This window comes from Stegastes partitus, unplaced genomic scaffold (genome assembly GCF_000690725.1).
Source record: "Stegastes partitus isolate 25-593 unplaced genomic scaffold, Stegastes_partitus-1.0.2 Scaffold1161, whole genome shotgun sequence".
Classification (NCBI taxonomy): Eukaryota; Metazoa; Chordata; class Actinopteri; family Pomacentridae; genus Stegastes; species Stegastes partitus.
This window is the reverse complement of record NW_007578892.1, coordinates 35,618-58,235: the sequence shown is the minus strand read 5'-3', so window position 1 is coordinate 58,235 and position 22,618 is coordinate 35,618. Positions and strand designations below refer to the sequence as shown.

Below are 22,618 nucleotides of genomic sequence, written 5' to 3'. Positions count from 1 at the left end.
ACACTCACATTCACACCTACGGACAATTTAGAATCACCAACTAATCTCAACATGTTTCTGGACTGTGGGAGGAAGCCGGAGAACCCGGAGAGAACCCACGCTGCACGGGGAGAACATGCAAACTTCACGGTGTCCTCACCGGGACGCGAACCGGCGACCTTCTTGCTGCGAGGCAATGATGTTTACCACTGAGCTACCTTGCAGCCCGTAAAATAAGTCATTTATGTTAACTGACTAACTGGTAAAATAGCCAATGACTCAATGGATGGAGAAATGTTTTTTATTGGTACTTTTGATCAAGTCAAACACAACTAAATTAAAAACAAGCCTGTCAGCCATGGCAACCTGCTTCTCAGACTTCTTTACTGGTTGTGAGCCTGATCATATTTCTTCCATCAAACCTGCTTTCTGTTCTGTTCTGACGGTAAAATACCATAAATTAAAACATTGTATTATTAGTAAGGCTTCTTTCTTCCGTACCGTCTCCTCCTCGTCCACACCGAGGACTGCTGGAGTAATCTTGTGCACAACCATCCAGCTGCCATCTTTAACCACTGACCGCCTCATGAACGTAAAGCAAAGCCCTCGTTGCCTCGGGCTGCCCTGCTGTCGTGGTTTTCTGAATGAGACTCTGTGTGTGTTTGCACTGCATCTGCACACGTGGTGTTACTGCCGGAATGCTGAAGCTATATCCTTCAGGCTGTTGACAGCCGAGGATGCTGGGTAAACCCATCTGTGTGACACTAGCAGACACACACACCCCTTTCGAAACTATACATTCCACATGACACTCGAATGTACATCACAAGCTGCAGAGAAACGCATTCACTTTATTCATCACTTTGCCCCGACACACAGACACACACTGGTCTGTAGACAGTACACATACTGGTGTGGTCAAACCAGTTAGTTAAGTGATGTGTGTGTTGTTACCACATGCTGAGCCAAAGATCTGCAGTTTTGCTCACAACAATGAAATCTGTCTGTAAGTTGAAATGTTTGATTAAAATCTAACTCTGATATCTGTGTTTTCAGCATATGTAAGCAAGCAAGTTTATTTACAAAGCATCTTATCATACACAGATGTTATTTAAAGTGCTTTACACGCAAACGGGAATGAGATAAAATGAAGAATGTCTTAAAGAAATTAAATAAAAACAGGACAGAAAAGTTAAAGTGCACACAGATTTATCAAGTAATTAAAACTAACAGCTACAAATGACAAGAGATGAGAAGAAAGTGTACAATAATATTGAAAAAACCCAGTGTAGTTGGAAAAGATGGTTTTTAGACCATTGCATCTCATGAACTGAGGGTTTGTAGCTCTGCAATACGAGGTTACACACAACAAATACGCAGTGGTTTGAACAAATGAATAAAATAATCGTTGTGATTAGGAGGGACATTCATTACATGAGACTTGAACCTCATTGATGGCAGATATTGGATATCTAGCTAATACATAAGTGGGTTTCTGCATATCTGTATGGCTGTCCTTTGCTTTTCTTGGCAAACACTCATCCGATCTACTTCAGGCTTGGCGGGTGTGCAGCTGAGGACCCAATGAAGTGCAACAAGTTGTCTTCTGTTAGGTGTTCATGACGTTATGTTTGCAGTGATGTTGTCAGCAGCTCATGCTAGACTCTATGCAAACATGTTGCTGTGTGATGCTAAGTTGTTTTGGAGGCCATCTTTAATCACCATCAGCATGTTGTTTTCATCAAAAAGTGAGTTTGTGTGTGATTGTTTAGCAATGACTAGCCTAGTTTGCGTTAGCTCTGAAGATTCAAGGTCTTTATTGGTCACAAGCACAGTCATACACGGTATAACGCGCAGTGAAATGCTTTGCGTACCTGTTCCACACTGAAACAATATTAAGAGATGAATAAACACCCAAGAAATAGATATATATACTACGCTCAAGCACAACTCATTTTCATGTGTTTCCCTACAGTTGTCCTTTCTTCATTACAGTGAATAGCGTTTGCGTGTGTCAGCTCTGCTCGTCAGCCTCACTTTGGCCTTATTTGTGTATTATAGGATTACACACGGAGGGTACGCAGCAGAAAGTGATATTATTGGCACAGGCAAACGTCTACCATTAATCAAAATACTGTCATATCTGGATTCCTGTTTCAGACCAATGTTGTTGAATCATTGCAGATAAATGGTGGCAACCTGAATCAGCTGTGTATTTGCTGACACACCCCATTCCTCCTGCGACAAACGACATTAATCACACACTCACGCTGCAAGCCGCAATCAGCTCCTTCCAATCAGGCACGTTCTGAACGGGACTGCACTAGTTTAGTGAAAGCCTGAAATCTAACCCTTGTGTGAAAGCTTTTTTTTTTTTTTTTTTTTCTTTTCAAGTAGACTTCCTTTGGACTTGTCCTCTCTTTCACTGAGCTGGTGTTTCTGTTGTTGTTATTGTTGCTGTTTGGCACACCACAGCAGTAAAAGCAGTTTACAAAGTCCCATCCCTATTAAACTCACAAATGTACCGGAAACAATTACCCAAACCACACCACCAGCACACTACTGTGTGTTTGTGCACACGCTTTTCTCTCTGAGTGTGTGTTCTGCTACTTCCCAGCAGGTACGGATATAAACCATTCTTCCACAAAGGAAAATAATTATCAGTCTTGTACAAGGAAGGAAAAGGGGGCTTTGAGCAGACAGAGAAATAAAGAGGCAAAGCGAGCGGCCGATGGGCCCCTAGCTGCCATTTCCTTAAATAGAGTTGTGGGCTTCTCCGGTCCAGTCCTGGCAGAGCAGAGGCTCACATTCCCAGCATAGCTGCGACTGCCACATTCAGAGCCTCCGCAGCACTGACTGGAGCACTGCGCACACGTCTACAGGTAGACTGCGAATCATTTGCCCTGCTTTCAGGCCCCCACCCTGCTTCCCCCAGACCTCCAACCACCAGCTACCACTGCAGCAGGGGAGACGAGGGGATGTTGAGGAAAGACTTGAGGGGAAGTGAGAAGGGTGGGGGGTTGGAGTGAAGGATAGCAAGGATTGTCCTCCATTCATACTGTGTCCTTCTGCTCGGAAACTTAACCCACTGCTGCGATAAATGCGAGACAATAAAATCATCAGCTGGCCTCTGATGTGGATAAAGAATAAATCAATAAAAGCTGGTGCCCAATTTTTCTAGTATGTTTCACATTTTTCCAATAAAGGATGGATTTCTTATGCAGAGGAAAAATCGAGTAATCGGGATGATGAAGCAGCAAATTTTATGGTGCTGATACCACCTGGATTTGTTCACTTGGCAGCGCTGCTTTGAATGAGGCTCAGAGTGGATGTGGAGTGATGTCAGACACTATGAAGAGCACTCGGCTCTCTTTAGGCCAGTAAAGCAGGATGTCGGCATCTACAGTAGCCATGATGATGCTTTTCCTTTTCCCGTGGAAGGGAATCACACACACATACCAACAAACAAGTTGGACTTGTCATCAGGCAGGTGCTTCCCACTTTACAAGTATAGCACATCCACACACACTCGCTCATATTTGGCTACTGTTTAAAACATTACGCTGTATAAATAAATAAGCACCCGAGAGGAAAAGACCTACTTTACACTCGGTGTACACTAACCCTGCTGAATACACACAAACTTCCAGACAATGTGAAAACCAGACGAGAGCTGTGCTTGATGCAATGTTCTATAATTTGACCAGGTGTCCTCAGTGGGACGATGCAGGACTGCTGTGAAAAGGTGTTCCTCTTCCTGCTTCATTGTGGCTCACAGGAATCTCTCGCTGCCTCTTTATCTCTCTGTGTTTGTTGAAGCACCCTGGAGACGCCGATTAATCTTTCACTGATTTCATTCAGCAAAAGTTTCTCCCCTGGTCTGAACACAGGAGGACCCATGCGGGGACCTCTTTACTTAAGTGTTTCCTGTGGAAATGAAATGATGGTCTATTTTCCACAGTTAATCTATGTGGAGTTTCAGGAGCATCAAAGACATCCTCATAACGGTTACTGCAAATACATCTTGACACTATTTCCTACAGGAATATTTTGCAAAGTGTTGTACTTTTTTTTAGCATCTCCTGGTTTCCATCATGAGAAAGGATGTTGCAGGAAAGCTCGGACTGACCAAAGTGATTTAGTGTCATGATGAAAATGTGTAATAGTTTACTCAGATTACTGAAAGACGATCATTGTTCTTAACGTTAGCACAGCTTCTGAATGTGTTTGTTCACAAAGGCGCTCAGCTGCAGTGTGTGATTGCTCTGATGCATGCAGGTTGTTTAATAACACTTTGCATTAAAACTGTAATTGATTCATCTTTCCATTCGCCTACCTTTTACGATTTCATTTAGTCTTCATTGGTTGATTAAAAATGAAACAAGGGCTGCAGTCTCTGTGTTGATATGCTTTAATCCAACCAAATTCTCATTGGTTGGACAATCTTTGGTGTTACTTTCATAAGTAAATAAAGTGCAACGTCAGCAGCCTTACAGGATGAATCCATTAATTTCAGTGGAGGAAGGTACAGACTACGTATGAACACACTTATATTTTCACAACTTTCAATTGGTTCCACCTGATGGAGACTGCAAGATGTAGCTAATTTAACATTTACTGAATGTTTACTTGGATTTGACTCCAAACTCACTGACATCATGTCACAAAAGTTGTAAATGTGGCTGCATTTTGTTCACGCCAATTACAAAAAAGTCACATGTAAACTTTGTAAACAGCAGTTTGTGTATCGCAGCTCGACAACCAACATGGCAGATCAACTACGAACAGCGGCTAACTTGTAACTAATAGTTCTTGTGCTGGATCACCAGCCGATGTCGTTCTATTTTTAGGAATCATGTGAATATGGGCAGCTGGTCTGCCGAGTCTGTTGTAATCATTACAGTATAAAATTACCAAGTTCAAACGATTTATTATCCTGCAGTTACTAGCTTTTTACGTTTATTTATAATTCATTTAGAATAGTAAGGCTGCAGGTTGAGTGCTCTCACTACACTGTTACTACTTCAGTTCATCTAGAGGTGGCGTGCAGGTTTTTTATTGCCCTGCGACCAATGGATTTGTTTACAGAGTAGTTACAAGAGTAGTTTATTGAGAAAGTTAACACTGGTTTGATAACATGTCACCTGAAGTTTAGCAGAATAAATGTTGGCTCTCACTACTTTAAGAAGCCAACTAACTGCTCATAGATCACAGCAGGAACATGCATGACACAGAATGCCGGTGTTCTCCTCGACACACTCTTCTGTCTCATTTGATTGACACAAACAAGGCCCCTCGTTCATCTGAGGTTTAAGAAATCAGCAAGTGCACGCGCGTCACGTCAACGGGAGACGGATGTCTGTCAGTCATGTTTGTTTAAAGCCGTCTATTGTCCAAATATCCAGATCAGGGCAGCATGTGTGCAGGAGAGAGTCCGCCAGTGAGAGCAGCATAAATCACCTGCTGACTGGTTTCCTGACAGTTTGACTGCCTGTTTCCGCTCATTGAGCTTCACCTGTGTGACATGAAGACTGACACACCAATTATTTAGATGGACAGGGATTGGTTTTCTCTCTCTCCTCGGGTTTAACGTTGTCCCGCAGACGTGTTATGGTTTGACTTCAAGGCTAAAATAATTATCTGCTCATCTTGCAGCTTTCCTGCTGAAAGAAATAAAAAGATGAGAGTTTTATAGCAGGAGTTTAAGACGTGGTGGATCAGCTGCAGCTACATTCACAGACAGCAGCTTTTCAACGGCCGTTAAAAAAGTGCCGTATCACTCGTTTTAACAGCTGGGAGACAGACATGACTTGTATTTATGGTCTGTCTGATACACTGTGAATGTGGCACTTCAGCTTTTGCTGTTGAAAACTATTCTAGGAAATGCTTGCACTTCACTTGTGGATTTTTAAAAATGAGACGAGACAGTAGTAAACATAATTCCTTTTAACTGCTCACTTAGTAATGTGTCAATAGGTCATTCGGCAGCACTAACTAACCTCTCTTTCTGTTTGGTCTTTTTCTCCTCTGTTTATTACATACATGATGGTCGTGTGTTCTTTATTTTGCAATCTTTTCCCCTCCCTCTTCTCTCCCCCTCCAGTTGAAACCTGTTGACACGAGTGAACTTTCCAGTCTCTACATCTTGTATCCACCCTCTTCCTTCTCTCCTCCCTCATCCATACAGGCCTGTTGGTTTGTGTTGGGCCTGTGGGAGCCTGTCTGCACCTCTTGTCAGGACATGGACACGCTTTTCTATCGCCCTGTCTGGGTGGAGCGACACAGCGTATAACATTAGATTGTTTAATCATATATTCTGTTGTACCGCGCCCTGTTTCGCCATACATTCACTGTCCGTCCTGCTCCCCTGTTTCTTCCTCTTTTTGTTCTTTCTTACTTGCGTGTAAGCAACCGGGAAGGATTCTTTAAGTGGAAATTAGAATTAACGCTCATATCTGTCGTGATGTGAGGTTAACGTCGTTGTTTTTTGACAAAGTTACAGACTTAAGCACCAAATACAGCATGTGAAGATGGATGAACCCTTCATGATGTCCCTCGTAGGTTTTCTGAACAGCGGTTTTGAAGTGGTAGCATATTTGCTCAGTTTTTTTTTCGATTTGCTTTTTTTTAATCTCCTGCTTCTTAATTTTGCTCATGTAATCTCTCCATTTGGATTTTTTCTTACTAGATATCCCGGCTAAATCTGTACTTAATCTACCGTTTCTCAGTCTTTGATTTCGTCCTGTCGTGTGTTTATCTTTTTGATTTAGCTTCCTCACTCCTGTTTTGTGATTTTTAAGTTTTTACCTCTCACCTCCTTAATCAGTTTTAGACTTTTGGTCTCTTGTGTCTTTTCCCTGCCATAGCATAAGCTTTAATAACCCTTGACTTTATTAAGGGAGGGTGTCTGAAATATGTCCAGTTGTCCAATAAGGAAAAAGTACTTGTCAGCTCTGGTGATCCAGTTGTCCCATCCTGAGCCAGATCACTGATACTTGAGGATGAAATGTCCGGTTGGAACTTGGTGTTGTGGTTGAAGATGAGCGTTACAGGGCTGAGATTATCTGAGAACCTGCAACAAAGGTGCATCTAGGTTTTTCTAGATTGTTTCACAGAAACTAAACGCTTTAGCTTTGTTCCTGTGAGGAAAGAAGAGTCACCTCATTTCAGTATGTTAATCCCTTTCATATTTTTTTCAAAACATTTTTAGAAAAGTGAAACCTGTTGGATCATAAAGGTACAGGTGTGTGCCCCAAACCATTTGGTACACAGCGATGGGTTGGGTAAGAAATTTCCTTAAATGATGAGTCAGAAGTCCATTTATGTCTTCATACTTCGCACAAGTTTAACTGAGAGCTTTTAAGCATTACACTAGTTGTTATTTACCAGCAGCTAGCAGGATTTTCCTTGAGAGCCAGTTTTGTTACGCTTGTAAGATGTGTTGGCTCACACGTTGAATTTGAGTTTTAATCGGCCTTCCTGTGTGGCCAGAATCAGGACTTTTCTGCTCACACTGTTAAGGTCGATTGACCGGCCACCTTGTAGAGCTCACACTGAGTGTAAATACCAAACCTTCTGTTGCTTTTGTCCGCTAAACAAGATGGCTGAATTCTCAGTGTTGACCAAAAGAGAAAAGGGAAATATTCCTTTTTTCAACATGCTAATATAAAGCTAAAATTACACTCTTGGCCTTAATGGTTAATTTAAGTTAATTCTGAATATTTTGCCCTTGTCTTAATGGCCATTTTTTATTTTGATTACTTAATATGTGAGCGTAAACAGCTCAGAGTTGTTTCTTATTGACAGTACCCAGTAGCTGTTTCAATAAGAATCAGGGCGCTCTGCATTTTGTTTTCGCTGCTGTACCAAAAGTGTTCTAAGCTGTGACTACAAAACAGAGGTTCATACCAAACAGCTCTTATAAAAAGCTATGTTTGCAAATTCTTGGTGTTCAGATGCTGGATGATTCTGTTCCAGAGAACCACTTTCTGTCACCTCAGTTATCTCTCTCTAAATTTATCACATAGCTCAAGTGTTGTCGACGGCGTATCTCTGTTTCTGTCGTAGCACGAGTGCACATGCATTTAAAGTAGACTTATAGTGCAACTGACATAGAAATGCAATTAAAAGGCCAAACAATAAACTTTTCTTTCATTCATGCAGCCCACATTTATGCAGCCCACAGCTTGTTCGAGCTCTTGTTCTATACGCTCCATAAATATCTCCTTGTTTCGCAACATCCAGCAGCCAAGTATCATGATAGATTTTTTTTTATCTTCATTCTCACATTCCAGGGGCTGCCACATAATAGGACTGAAACTCAGCTGCACTCTCTGCTATGAATGGCACAGAATATTAGTGCCATTACATAGAATCCCTGACTGTAGCTCTGGAGCTTAACCTAAATATTTTTACCTTGTATTTATGTCTTATTGTTGTATGTATGTGTGCTCAAGGTATTCATCCCTCCACTGCATAACCGTTTGTCCCACTGGAGACAAATATAAGTGATTAATTGAAACCCCCACACTACTAAACACAGCCTCTTCTGCCGGTTTGTTGGTATTTTTACATCTTGCCGGATACATTTTTGGTTTAATTGATATTTTATTAATGTAATATGCTCTTTCAGTCCCTGGAAATGGTTGAAAGTTAGAGTGAGACTTATTAATCCACTCATAAAAGATCACAATTGTAATGATGTGGTCATTGCGTGACCGGCATCCCATGCCAGTGTTCTGTGTAAGTGATTGGACATTGTGATATTGTGGCTCATTATATGTGATGTGGAAAAGACTTAAAATAGAGCTTCGGTTACAGAGGAGGGATAGGACTGGGGCTTGGTCTGTGTGAAAGAGGGAGCGCTCAGATCCATTAGGAATCACTGCATTCTTCAGCAGCAGGCTCTGTGGTATGCCAGCACATTCCCCACTGCTGAGCTGGAGAATCCGCTCGGAAAGCAGGAGCAGGAACTTTTCCTCACTACCTCCTCCCACCCCTCACTCCACTCACTCCACCCACCTACTAGTCTGCCTTTCCTAACTCCGTTCTCCTCAAGTAACCCCCAACCAGCCCTTTCTATAAACTGTGTTTTCCAAATTTCTGAGCTGTATGTCAGTTCATGCTGTGGTTTAACATGTTTGTGGTTTAAAAAGTCGGTTCGAGAGCCTTTTATTTCAGATTTCTGTCCCATTGTGTTGTTTTGAGCTAGCTTGTATTAGCCTCCTTGGTAGGTCCTTTCCTAAACTAAGCCCCAGCTCTGTTTATTGTTGCTCTCTCTTGCTTTTGCTCAGATCGTTGTCCTCCAGTTAGCAGAGGGAACACTGTGTCTGTGTCGGACGTGGTGTTGAATCAACAGCGGCCACAGCAAGTTGCCAGTAGTGGGACAAAGTGAGCCAGTCCCATGTTTGTTTTGCTAACAGGAGAAGCACAGGACAGAGGTTTAGAGGCCAGACACACACACACACACACACAGAGAAACCTACACATGCATCACAAACTGAGACTTGTTAGGATTTTCCATGCGCGAGATGGATTTCCTATCCCACTTTGGTTACACAACAACTTTATCTTAAGCTTAGCCAAAATATAATGCACATTTTTCATTTTATTAAAGTTCTGCTCTTTTTGAATCATACACACACTTCATGGTTGTGTTACTTCGCACATTTTCTTGTTTCACTCTCAAACTTTCCCTTTGTTTGCATCTCTTTCTCTGACAAAGACAAAGCTGTTGTGCTGTGTCATTGTCAGTGTGATGGGAGTTGATGTGTCCCTTTACTAACCACTAATATGGTCTTATCTGTTGTGCTAGCTGCCTTGTTGTGGCTTTGTGTGGTGTTGACCCATCTATATATAGAACAAGAGGAATCATGTGTCTCCACAAGTGCACATGGGCGTGTGAGTGTGTGTCCATCGGGGTGTGTTTGTGTTTGCACACAACCAATGTGTAACAAATGAGCTAAAACAATCACATTGTTTCCACCACTGTCACTTGTGTCTTGTGATCACGGAGTCGGATGTGAAAGGACACGCTGTTTCCAGCTCAGGGTCAGAGTTAAACCCAACTAACATCTGCTGCTGCTCTGAGGCTCCTCCGTCCATACTCACGGGCGATTCATGTTGCGTAGAGATGGAATTTGATTTGTATCGATTAAGGAGATGATTGGTGGCTTTTGTGGCTGGTTTTGGCTTTTAAAAGGTTTTTTAGAGCACAAAAGCTGGTAGCAGAGGAAGATGGGCAGCAGACATCTCAGGCACTGAACCGCTTTTACATTAAATGATTTGAATCCTGTGCTGATCCACCACAAACACACTTACTGGAGTGAACTTTGCAGCTAAAACAGGCTGTGAACGCAGTACAAACGACACAGAGGCCTTTTATTTATAAAGAAATGTGTTGGCAGTTGAGTTTTGGAGGACAGTTTTCTGCTCTACTTTCACTTTTTTGATATTAAAATGAAGCTAAGTAGAAACTTGAGGATATAGAATATTATAAGCGTTTAATAATCCCGCAGTGGGGAAATCTGCAGTGTTATAGCAGCAAAGGCGATGGTGCAAATATACAGGGAACGTCAGTAGCAAATTGAAAATATACACAAGTCTATCCCAGCTGACTCAGGGTGAAGGCAGGGGACACCCTGGACAGGTCACCAGTCTATCACAGGGCTACACTTAGAGACAGACAACCAAGCACACTCACATTCACATCTACGGACAATTTAGAATCACCAGTTAGCTACACTATTTGAAATTAAAAATAAATCTATCCAGTTTGCTACAATAATTGAGTAGTTTATTTCATTTCTTGCTATTTTCATTTAATTTGACATCTCTATTTGATATTTGTTCCAGTTTATTCATCCGTGTAGTTGCATTTGTCATAGTTAGACTGCACAGTGTTATTATTCTTTGCCCCGACATAGTCACAAGTGCAATTTAAATAAATTAAATCCTTTTGAAGTCTCTTCAAAAATCAAGTCTGTCTTTAAAATGTCTCCAAGCGACAGCTCTGATTTTCCACATAGATGGCTGATTTTGTCGAAGCAGTCACATTACCATGGGGTTTTCCAGGGATGTGGCCGCGCTCAGTAACATGTTCATGTTACAGTGTAATATCTTATTTTGTAAAGAAGGGCTTTAATTTTCTTCTCTTAAGTACCCACATTCCCTTGACCTGACTTGTCTCCTTGTGCTCCAGTTCTGTGTCACTGCTTCTTAGAAAGACCTCAGAGAACAAGAGGGAACTTGTTGCGTTCAGATGTTGCTCTACACATAGTTGGACAGTGTTATATTGATAGATATTGCTGAGCAGGAGCTTTTACATTTTGGGAAGAAATGAGTCACATTGCTTACTCAAAAGGGCCTTTTATTGTATCCCGGTCCAGGCTTCCGATTTGCAGATTTTTTTTTTTCCCCCAACCTTTTCAAATTGTCTACTTTTGTGCTTATTGGCGTCTGTTTCCCAAAAGCTGAGCTCAGACATCTGACTTTATCTTTGTGCACCAGAAAAAACACCATAGTTGCCTGAAAATGTCAATTGCAATTGTCTGACCCCCCCCCATTTTTTTTTTTCTTTTTTAAATTACTGGGCCTTCGACTGTCTTCATATATAAACATGTTTATACATACAGTACTATAAGGCACTAGGAAGCAAGTGATATCATTTTTCTCAACACAACCTGGGCTACTTGAATATGTATACTGCAGTGATGTCACACGTTAATATATTATTATTTTATTTTTATTTTAAAGTGTACCCGTCTCTCTGCCCTCTGTTTTGCCGTCTATGCCGACACAGTGGCCAGGTTTTGGGGTAAAGGTGGACAGTTTGGTTGGAGGTGGACAGAGGAGGAATTATACCCCGAGAGGCTGCGCTGTGCTGAAAGCAGCACCCTTGTCTTGGTGCCAGAGCGGGTGTCACAGGGCAGTGCAAGGGCAGCATGGCACACAGAGTTCACCAGCAGACATTGTTCACATCAGGGAAACGCTGTGTCAGCCTCCAAACAAATGACTCCCTCTGTCTGAGGTTTCGCTGTTTGTCCATGTCTAACTTTCTTTTTCAGTGTTTCTTCTCAGTGATGCTAATGTGATTCATCATATCCCAGAATGCCCCCTGTCTCTCTCTCTGTCTGCCATAAGAGAACACAATCAACATTCTTTGTGTCATTTAATACCTCACGCTGGCTTAGGTTTGCTTTGATTTTCACTGTTTACACTGTTACATGCTAAATTGTGATGTAATGTGTTGAATATCTGACACAAGTTTAGCTGTTCGTGGATCTGATAAGTGTGTAACTGCAAAATCAGGTCTCTGCATCCTGGCTGGCAGGTGCATCGTAGAGGTTCAACAAAGCGAGGAAAAGAGGTGTTGGTATTGTTGTGTAAAGAGGATTCAGTGTTTCCAGTGTGTCTCTGCTCCGTCAGTGTCGTAACCTCAGTTTAACTGCTCCCCCCCTTTTTTTACTCCAGTTGGATGAGGTTAGCACTTTCCCTCCAAAGCTGAGGCTGGAAGCCACCATACGACGAGAGGAGGGATGGAAAGAGTCTGACGTTCTTAGGAAAACTTTCTCCTCCTCTCCACTTTAAATTTAATTTGGCTTGTGACTAATAAGTTAATGAACTGTTAATAGATTCTTTATTTGTGGCTTTTTTTCTTCGTCATTTACTACCATGTTTTTACTCAGCGTTGGTTGGTTTCACACAGTCGCTCATATTCTCCCTGTGTGCCCTGCTGGGTAGAATCAGGTCATTTGTGTAATAGGTAGCCGAGTGTTTCTCCAAGCGGTCGACCTCTGACCTGTTTCTGGGTGTGACTCCTGTTTGAGTGGTGAGAGGCGATGCATGCTGACTGTGAGGGGAACTGCTCCACCGCTGACTCCTTAACCTTTTAACCTCCGTCAATAAGCCTGAAGTAGCATCCCGACTTCTAGGTGTTACATTTTCATTGCTGTTGTCAGCTGCTGATTTAAAAAAAAAAAAAAAAAAAGTATTTAATTGGGGAACACTAACTTCAGCAGCTGGCTAGAAATTAGCAAGCAGTTATTTGCATTTTATTCCAGAGAGGTTTATCTATAGATGTGCATGAATTAGTTGCTTACTCAGCTAATTCTGTTGGAGTCAGGTCTATAAAGTTATTGAAAACATACAGACTCACCAGCTGGAATAGTAAATGAACTGTTATTGTCAGTTTCACATTGATATCACAGTTTGAAAATATCAAAAAGGCTGCAGTTGTTAATACATCTCATCAAATGTCAACAGCTGATGCCACCCTTCTTGTGTGACAAACTGCTGATTGTATCTCACGCCGTAACGCTCCATCACACGTTTTAAATCATTTACAAACTGAATAATCAACTGAAGCTTGACTTTAAAAACAATTATCACAAATCAAATTGGTAGTATCTGTCAGAAAAATCCATTTCACACACATTGTTCAGCCTCTCTGAACAGCTGTAGCTCAATGAAGAGGCAAAAGCACGCTGTGAATCTTCCTCGTGGTAAAAACAACAGAAACACAAATCACAGATGTTTGTGTGCTTTTGTGCGTGTTTGTGGTATCCACCCGAGTACGTTGTGTTGTCCTACTGTTTATTGTAGTTGCAGTCGGCTGCATCTGTGAGAGAATTTCTGCTGCTTGTGCAAAATTCTGACATGATTCATTCAAGAACGTCTGTGAGCTAACAATGGTGTCGCTGTTCTAGTGGATATTAATCTGGAAAACCACCTTATGTGAATGTGGAAGCAAACTTATTTTATAGATTAGGGGTTGGCCGATTATTGGCCTCGCTGATCAGCAGATCCAATATTAATTTTTTTATATTATTCGTATTATTAATAATGTAATGAACAGAGGTTTATTGCCAGTGTTTGTATTGGAGTTTGTGTTTTGTTTTTTTTTGCCCGTGTTATGGATTTCTAGACATGTATTATTTTTTGACCTAGAACTGGTTGGGAGAGCGCTGGGCTTTGACATTCTGTTGGCTTTCAATTAGTGTGAAAACATGGAGGTAGGAAGTGCGAACTTTAGATGACTGGACGTTTGTGTTCTACCTGCCACTCACTGACGAGTCAAACACAAGCCCATCTCACACAAAGAAGCCCTGTGACAGTTGTGTTCGCTTCACTCCCTGATGTGAAAAACACAGTTTACAGTGGATTGTTGAGCTCTGAACAGGCTCATCATCGAGACTGCATGTTGTGTTCAAGGAGAGTTACAGTAAACACTGCCAGTAAATATTTTGGGAAAATCAGATCCAAGAGGAGCTTGTCCTATTTTCAGACATTTCTGAAGAAAAAATGCTTACAGCTCTGGTTTTCTGCAAGAAAAATGCTGCTTTAATAAATCAAATTCATCTTGTGAATGAGAAGCTTCCTTCAGCTTAGTGAGTGAATGTTAGTATTTTAGATTTTGCGAAGTTTGGCACATTGATTTAAATGATTTTAATTTTTTTTAATTCCATAAAATAGATTGTTTTCAACTGATTGTTGAAGGCATAATAACTAGAGATGTCTTTGTGGGGCAACATGTTGGCTACAGATCAACTGCAACAATTAATTTTTGAGCACTGAATGAATATTAACGTTTCAAATATTTTGTAAATACTTTGCCACATAAATTTAAGGGATTTTACTATTTTTTTGTCACATAAGATGCACTGATTTCCACTCATTATTCTAAATAATGTAACTTTTGAATGCAATTTGAAGATCTGCTGAAAAACTGATGTGAGTTATGTCGTCATTTTGACTGGTGTAGTCATGGGTATTCGTTCCAGTTTAGTCTGTGATGACCACTGATGATTACTCAGGGCTTTTTATGGTTTTAGTGTAGCTTGTGAAGGTTCTTCTAAACTGCCAAACAAATGTCAAAAACGTGACGGGGACATTTTACTGTAGTTGTTTAAAAGTTCACAGTGCACCGCTGCTTATGTAAACTTCCTCAAAAAAATATTCGTCAGGGTTTCTGTGTTACATCTTAATGTTTTCCAGCCATTTGGAAGTAAATGAGTTTTAATCATGGAACAATTCCTGTTCCTCGATGGACCAAAGCTTGCCTCATTCAGAGGAATGGAGCATTGCGTCATCCTTGGAGCAGAGTGTAGTAACTCCCCGGCTCCCCTCACACACCTCGCTCCCTCATTCTCCATTAATTTCCTCCCTCTCAGACTCATTTTTACCTCCATCTTCCTCCACCTACGCTCTCTTTCAGCTCTGTGTCACTCTGAGTTTTGGGAGAAGTCTCGTCTTATTCCCTCATGCCAGCTATTCACATTAGCTGACGTGGATCTGAAGGTCTTTCCTCAAAAAAAAAAAAAGAAAAAAAGGAAATTGGCTGTAATAAGTCAGACTGTGGATGGTTGAGTAAGCTGATAATATTACCACATACAGTATAACGTACAAGTATTATTCACCGGGACTCACATAGGCTACATGATATGGGATAAAACTGACATTGCAATATTTTCTTGTGTGTGATATTGTGATATGAGGGAATACATACATTTTCACCGCATGACTTGAAAGCTTATTTTCAGAATCACTGAATGAATCCTTCTAGAATGATTGGAGTGTAGGGGAGTGCATCTGCATAGAAAATAAAAAATAATTTAAAAGAAGCTGTGTGGAACCTTTTTCACTGGCAAAGGCATCCAAAATATATTTTTTTTTTGCGTTGGATGGCATTCGGATCTGGCTTTACCCTCGTCATACAGAGCTTTGTGGTGCCGATATAAATGGTCCGGTCCTTTTCAACAAACTCAGTGTCTTGTAAATAACGTAAACGGTGTCAGTGCTGAAATGATATATAGTGCAGCCCAGGACACACTCGTTCTGCTGATGTTCCTGCGTGTAGAAAGTCGCAGGATTGTGTGCGTGAATGTGTGTAATACTATCAATTCCGTGCTGAGAGAAGGCTCAATCCCGAATTACTTAATCCCTCAGTCCTGGTCATCTCTCATGGGATGAAATGAATGCGAACCTTGCCCGGTCAGAGCTGCAGCTGTCCACTCGGCAGGGCAGAGAGAGTTGTTTATCACCACTAAGTAGACTGTGACATTGGAATATTTTGGGAAATAAAGGCGAGCAGATGTGTTTTCTATTTTCACCTGATATGTCTGATTGTGAGTCAAGATCTGTTAAGAACTGTGCTCACATTCACACAAACACGTCTCACTATGAGGAAGTGAAGCTGTCCTGTGTCCTGTCTCTATTTGCGTGGCTGTCCAAACCTGTCGCCCTGACCTGTGGGTATCTATAGCCGTGGTCCAAGATGATAGGAATGGACCCCTGACGGCCTACTGACTCTGACAACAATAGAGCTCCGTGACCTCCAGGTTATGTACAGAGCTGCACAGCAGCCTACAGACCCGGGTGTTTAAAGAAAGAGCAAAATAGAAGGATGACGGTGCAGCAGGCCTGACATCATCGTGGTGTCTTCTATTTTTAACCGTACATGTGTTCACTAATTCATCTGTGCATCTATCAATTACAGTCTCCTCTGCTGCCACCTTGGATATCGTGCAGCAGGGCGGTCTGTTTTCTGAAATCTTAGATTATGTATCCAGTGATGTGGAGTCAGGTCAGTCAGGGTCACACACACAATTAGCTGATGACCTAAAGACAATCATGCACCTGAGAGTCATTTTATGGCATAAGCTTGATTTGTTTAACTAGTTGAAATGTCGAATAGTGTGTTATTGGTTTCTAATCATCAATGTGTTCTATATGCTTCTTCTGTTTCCTGCTACAGGGATAATCAGCCAGTGGCAAGTTGAGCCGAAGGAGCGCGTCATCTCACTCGTCCTCACCCATCTCCCACTGCTCAAACCCGGCAACGTTGAAGCCAAGGGCGAGTACATGCGGCTGCTGCCACGCATCCTGGCCCACACCATCGAGCATGGCCACCACCTGGAGGAGTCCCGCCAGCTCCTGTCCTACGCCCTCATCCACCCCGCCACCTCCCTGGAGGACCGCGCTGCCCTGGCGCTCTGGCTGAACCACCTGGAGGAGAGGGCCGCTGCACGGGGAGACTCCCTGGAAAGGCCTCCTCCTTCCGGACCGCACCACCACCACCATCAGTCCACGCCTCCATCCACCCTCAGCTCATCAGGTTCCTCCTCCTCCACTAACACTTCTTCGTCGGGCAATCCGTACTCCTTGCATCACCACCAGCGCTATGGCTCAGACGACCGCCTCAATGGGTGGCAGAGCTCCAGGGACTCAGGGATGGGTGGAGGCTGGCATCAGCAGCAGCAGGGCTGTGAGAACGGGCACCTTCTGCTCTACCCATCATCCTCTGTGCCGGCAACCATCAACACAGTTGGGACGGGTGGAGGCAGTAACGCCAGTAAGTGAAGTCCTGTCCTGTCGGTTCTGTGTGCCTCATACTGTGTTTCTACATTCAGTTCTTCAGCAGCAGTCTGCACGTAGATAGATTCAAGATGTATAGTTGGAGTTACACAGTGTGGCACCTAATTATGTTAGAAAAACATGTAATACAATTTGGTTCAATTACTGCAACAACTTGCCCCAGGAAGCATTTGATATGTGATTAAAAATACAAATAGCCATAATTACACACATGTAATGTATTAATATGGGCTTTAACCCTCTGACCCCGAGCAGTTTCTGGGTGGTTTTAGCTCCTGACACATTTTTACTCACTTTGAGCTCATATTTCACTGCAATATAAAGTCCTGCCGCTCTATGGAAACAGCACGGGGGGAGGGGGAGAATTCTTGAATTATATATTACACAAAAATGTAAAAAGCCTGGAATTAACATGTACAGCATTTTTCTACTTGCCCACAAGTGCTACCAAGACTGTAACAGAATGGTGACTGTACATGTTGTATGTTCTTCTACATACATTTTCACCGGCTGTACAGACCAGGCGTTTGTTTTGATCCTTGTCTCTTACCTGCTCTGTGTAAACACGGTCTGCAGTTTAGCAAAGTTCAACTTAAAAGTCCCTCAATTTTTGTCACGTTTTCTGTCAAAATATGGTTTTGAACAGGATAAAATAGCCAGTATTTCAAATTAGACTGGCTTGTGTGCTTCTAAATTAAAAAGTGGTCACAACTACTATTTCATCTTAAAACATCTTAGCGATAGTAAAGCCACCTAATCTGTACTAAGGGTCGACTGATGTGGTTATTAATACTAAAAGACACCGAAAAGCAACATGTGGAACAGATTGCGTTTGCAGTAAAAATAAAATTTTTGGTGTCAAAATTTCGAATAAGGCAAACTCCAACACAACACTTTGTTGAAATGCCTCTTTTAATTTGTGTTGTACACATTGAATTAAAAGACAACTTTTCAACCTTTAATGCTAGTAATTGCTGTGGGTGGGATATTGCTTGAGACCATGCAGTAGCATCAGTGTTTTAAATGAATTTACTTGCTCAGAAATCAGTTTAAACAAATACAGATACAATCATCGTATTGGAAATATTGGATTTGACAGCCTACCTAGTCTGACTAGTGGCACAATTTCACACTAAACTTTTAACTCAGATTGCAATTAACTCAAACAAAGCAGCCTTAGCTGTCAGATGGGAGATTTTTCTCTATTGTGATAAAAGCTGTGGGATTTTCTGTTGGTGTAACTGACCGTTATTGAATAACAACAGTGATGATCGACACTAAGCATGAAAACATTTACAGCTGTGTGTATTTAAATGCCATTCAAATGCAGGTTTAATTATAATTTCTTGAAAGACTCTCTTGTGACATAAAGTAACCTCCAAGCGTACAAAAACACACTGAATTCACCCTGAACACAAGCAAATGCTGAAAACATAGAGTCAACCCAGTAAATACACTGTGGTCAGACCAACTGCACTCTGAACAACCCACACAGCAGCTCCACAGGCAGAGACTTAGGTGGAAGACAGCACACAGGGAGGGCAGGGCTGTTGAAATTCAACATAACTATGGTCAGAGCAGGATATTTCCAGACAAGAATGCAAGGGCTCTGTGTTTTTTATTTTTTTGTTTTTTTTTTCCTCGTTCTTTTTTTTTTTTTTCCCTGGGAGATGAAAGAAACAGCTGAGGGTTTATAAATAAAGGCACATTTAAAGCCCTGCTCGCAGCTCCAAGAAAGATCCTCTTGTATTTTTGACTGCTAGCAGCTTCAGTCCCACACAAAAGACCTCAGGATTTCACAACTGATAAACTAGAGTTACCCCAGCCACCGGCGCACGATTGGTGGAGACGGTGAGCGTGGTGGCGCTTTTTTTTAAACTGATGAAAAGTGAGTAGAAGTAAGCTGGAATCGGTGTGTGGGAATTTAGTGCCGGAGGAAGATGGCAAAATATGTTTCATGGAGGCTTTTTGGCATCAAATCTTACAGTTTCCTTTTTTTGTTTTGCTGTTCAAAATGTGTCGTAAATATTCTGATGTCTAAATATCCAGCATTTGCTTCATTCTTATTACTTGGCCAACATGTGTGCGACTCCTTCTCCCTTCACACCGTGTTGATGTGGTGGCGATGATGACTGCAGGAGTATAATTGTCCAAACACATCAACCTGCGAGCTACTGATAGAACATCCCGATGACCCCCCGCCCATCCTCTCAGCCTTAGTCCAAGCCACAGCAGCACATACCACCCATCCTTTCCCTTGTAAGGCAGCCTTTGTGGGAGACTGTATTTAGGGAAAATGGCTAATATTTAGGGACTGGAACTTGAAATGTTAGCTGGGCACCTATTTTAAACGGGGCCCATGAAGTCCTATACATAGCGCCAACAGTAAGAGGACCGCATATAGGAGGAGGAGGAGAGGGACCGGAGTATTGGTGGCAGCTCAGCCCGTCAGAGGGGCGACACAAAAAGCTCTCTGGCTCTCCACCTTTCATTCTGTTTACCCCCTTCAGCCGCCTCGGGGGGGAAAATCTGTGATGCTACAGCTGCTTTTACTGAGAATGAAATGTTGGTGTTTCAGTAAATGGTGTTGATTGCTGAAGGTGTCCATCATAAATTCATCCTGATTGACTTAAATTATTAAGGTGGAGAAAGACAGAGAGAAGGTTTATCATGCTAACTGATTTCTTGACAATTAATGTATTTTATTATGTGTGCAGTTAGTTTATGAATTCATCAGGAGGAGAATTTAAATCTGGACCAAAGCTGTATCCAAAAATCCCTCCTTCATTCGCTCATTAACTGCTATCTATTCAGTGGACACTTAATAATGAGAATAAAATAGTTTGATTGTTGGCAGAATGTTGCATGTAGGTTATAAACACTGGTTTTTCAAATCTTGTTGTGGCATTTGTGAGAGCACTATGCAGTGGATAAATTTACACGCGCAGGATTTAGGCGCTCAAATAAAATGGCCGAGGGTAAATGTAGTGCACTATATAGTAAACAGGGAGTGACTTAGGACACGGCTCAAGGGAATATAAACCAGAGAGCCATGTGTATTTCCTCTCTCGCAAATTTAGCCTCCAGCTCAGTTAACACACAAAGAAACACTGCTTTATAGCTTCACATCGCAGCCAGAGGGTGGACCAGTGTGAAATAAAATATAAGCACAAATAACTGATTATCAGTAACGGAGGAGGGCCAGTCAGTTAACATTTAAATAACACAAACTCCAAAGCAAAACTCTGTTGGAATTTCTTTGCTTATTTTATTTTATTTTTATTTTTTTAAAGTAACAGTATATTGATTTTAAAAAAGAAAAAAGGAACTGTTTAATATTTATCCTTTATTTCAATCTCATTAAGTTCTCACTTATCTTTAGCGTTCACAGGCTGAAACTCATGACGTACAGTCGGTCAGTGCTGTGAGGAGGACGTTGCCATGACCACAGAGTAATTTAATAAGTATAATTAATTTATTCGACGTTGAGTTGGTTAAAAAAACACACAACAATATCCATGTTCGGGGAACTGCTGAATATCGGATCTGATCATCGTCCAGCCCGGTCGACCCCTAATCTGAGCTGCTTTTATGTGTTTCACTGAAGAGATCTAATATTAGCCACGTGTCTAAGAAAATACATATCCATCATAGCTTATATTTCACAACCTCTAAGTGGCATGTGACTTTAGGTGAGTGTAAATGTGCTGCTAAAGCTAAGAAGTCTGCTCCTTTTTTGTCATATTGATCATATCAAAGACAAACCAACAGAGGCACTGAGGGCCATATATGTGTGTTTATGCTCGTTAGCTTGATGTCAAATTAGTCCGTGAATGCTCAGAAGTATCCGGTTGTGGCCGACAAACATGACATGTGTTGCTGAAATGTTTGACAAAATGTTTTTGGCTCACTAAATGTACTTTCCAGTCTGTGCCGTAGTGGACAAGCAGTTCTAGTCATGACTACTGGCCAGTGAAGTGAATAATGTTTGAATTAACACAACTGTGATCTGTGTTGTGGATGAAAGATGAGTCCCATTTGAGGCTGTGTGAGCCAAGCTTCAGTCTTTAGATACTAGCTGTTATTTAGTGTCTGTGTAATCACTTTAATATCGTGTTGCGAAACAGCAGCACAGCTTCATGTGTTAAGTCATCTCAGACGCAGGTGTTTCTGTACGATTTCTCCAGTGAATCCACCTGACTCACCGCGCTTTTGTTTTTCAGTCCTGACCAGTGGAAGTGGCAGCCAGCAGCACAGTCCCCTAAAGCGCTCCGTGTCCCTCACGCCTCCCATGAGCGGCCCCAGCAACCAGCCTCTGGGCCACGTCTGGTTGTCCCAGGAGGACCTGAGGACCGCCAGAGGCCCAGCTCCGGACCACGCACCGCTCTCCCCCCAGAGCAGCATCGCCTCCTCCGGCAGTGGAGGCAGCGAGCACCTGGAGGACGCCGGCTTAGGAGGAGGTTCAGGTCTCCATCGCAGCTCCTTCCACGAGGAGGGCAGTGGTATGAGGGGTGAGTAACAAGGACCACCGGTTCACTCCTCATATGTCCTAAAAAAGACATCTATCAGAGTTTAGAGGCTGAAATACTGGATTGAAATGTGGATATGTTACAGTTTCATTATGATGTGTGGTGGTACATTTACTCAGGTAGTGTACGTAAGTACGATTTTGAGGTAGTTGCGCTTGAGTCGTTCCATTTTATGCTGCTTTCTAAATTTAGAGGGAAATATTGTGCTTTTTATTCCACTACAGCTTTTGTTACTTCTAAAACTGAGATTGGATGCAATAGATACTATTACAAGCTTTAAACATACAACACATTGTTAAAAATTAAACCAGTTTCACAGCTTTTTTTTGGGGCTTCTCACAAAAAGTCGTGTGTAGTTGGTGAGTCTTTAGCCGCTTCACCAAACAGTCATTTCTCCCCTCTAAGCTTCTCACATGATTTACTGTTAATGAATGTGCAAATTATTCAATGTCTCACCAAAAAACATTACATTAGGGAAAAAGTTCAAAAGCTGAAAACGGGTTTTTCATCTTTTCTCCTTTTCTGTCTCATAACTCATGTTTGGAGCTCAGATTTATGTGCTGTCCCTGAATATAAAACTGGATTTAAAGTAGTTTAAACCTGCAGCAGCAACAACGGTAACCTGCTGATCACACACTGATGCTTCAATATCAATAACATAATGATGTCATGTATAATAATATCAGTCAAAAGGCATTAAACCCGGTGTTTTACTTTAATACTTTAACTACATACTT

At 41.8% G+C, this 22,618-nt stretch overlaps 1 protein-coding gene across 2 annotated transcripts in view; it reads left to right on the top strand.

The window, feature by feature from the left end:
- The window catches only part of samd4a (sterile alpha motif domain containing 4A), a 65,069-nt gene that overhangs the window by 15,280 nt on the left and 27,171 nt on the right, over window positions 1-22,618 (top strand). For both annotated transcript variants that reach the window (XM_008296883.1, XM_008296882.1), the window contains exons 3-4: window positions 16,733-17,329; window positions 21,576-21,863. In XM_008296883.1, the coding sequence (XP_008295105.1) occupies window positions 16,733-17,329; window positions 21,576-21,863 (885 nt within the window). The remainder of the gene's footprint in view (window positions 1-16,732; window positions 17,330-21,575; window positions 21,864-22,618) is intronic.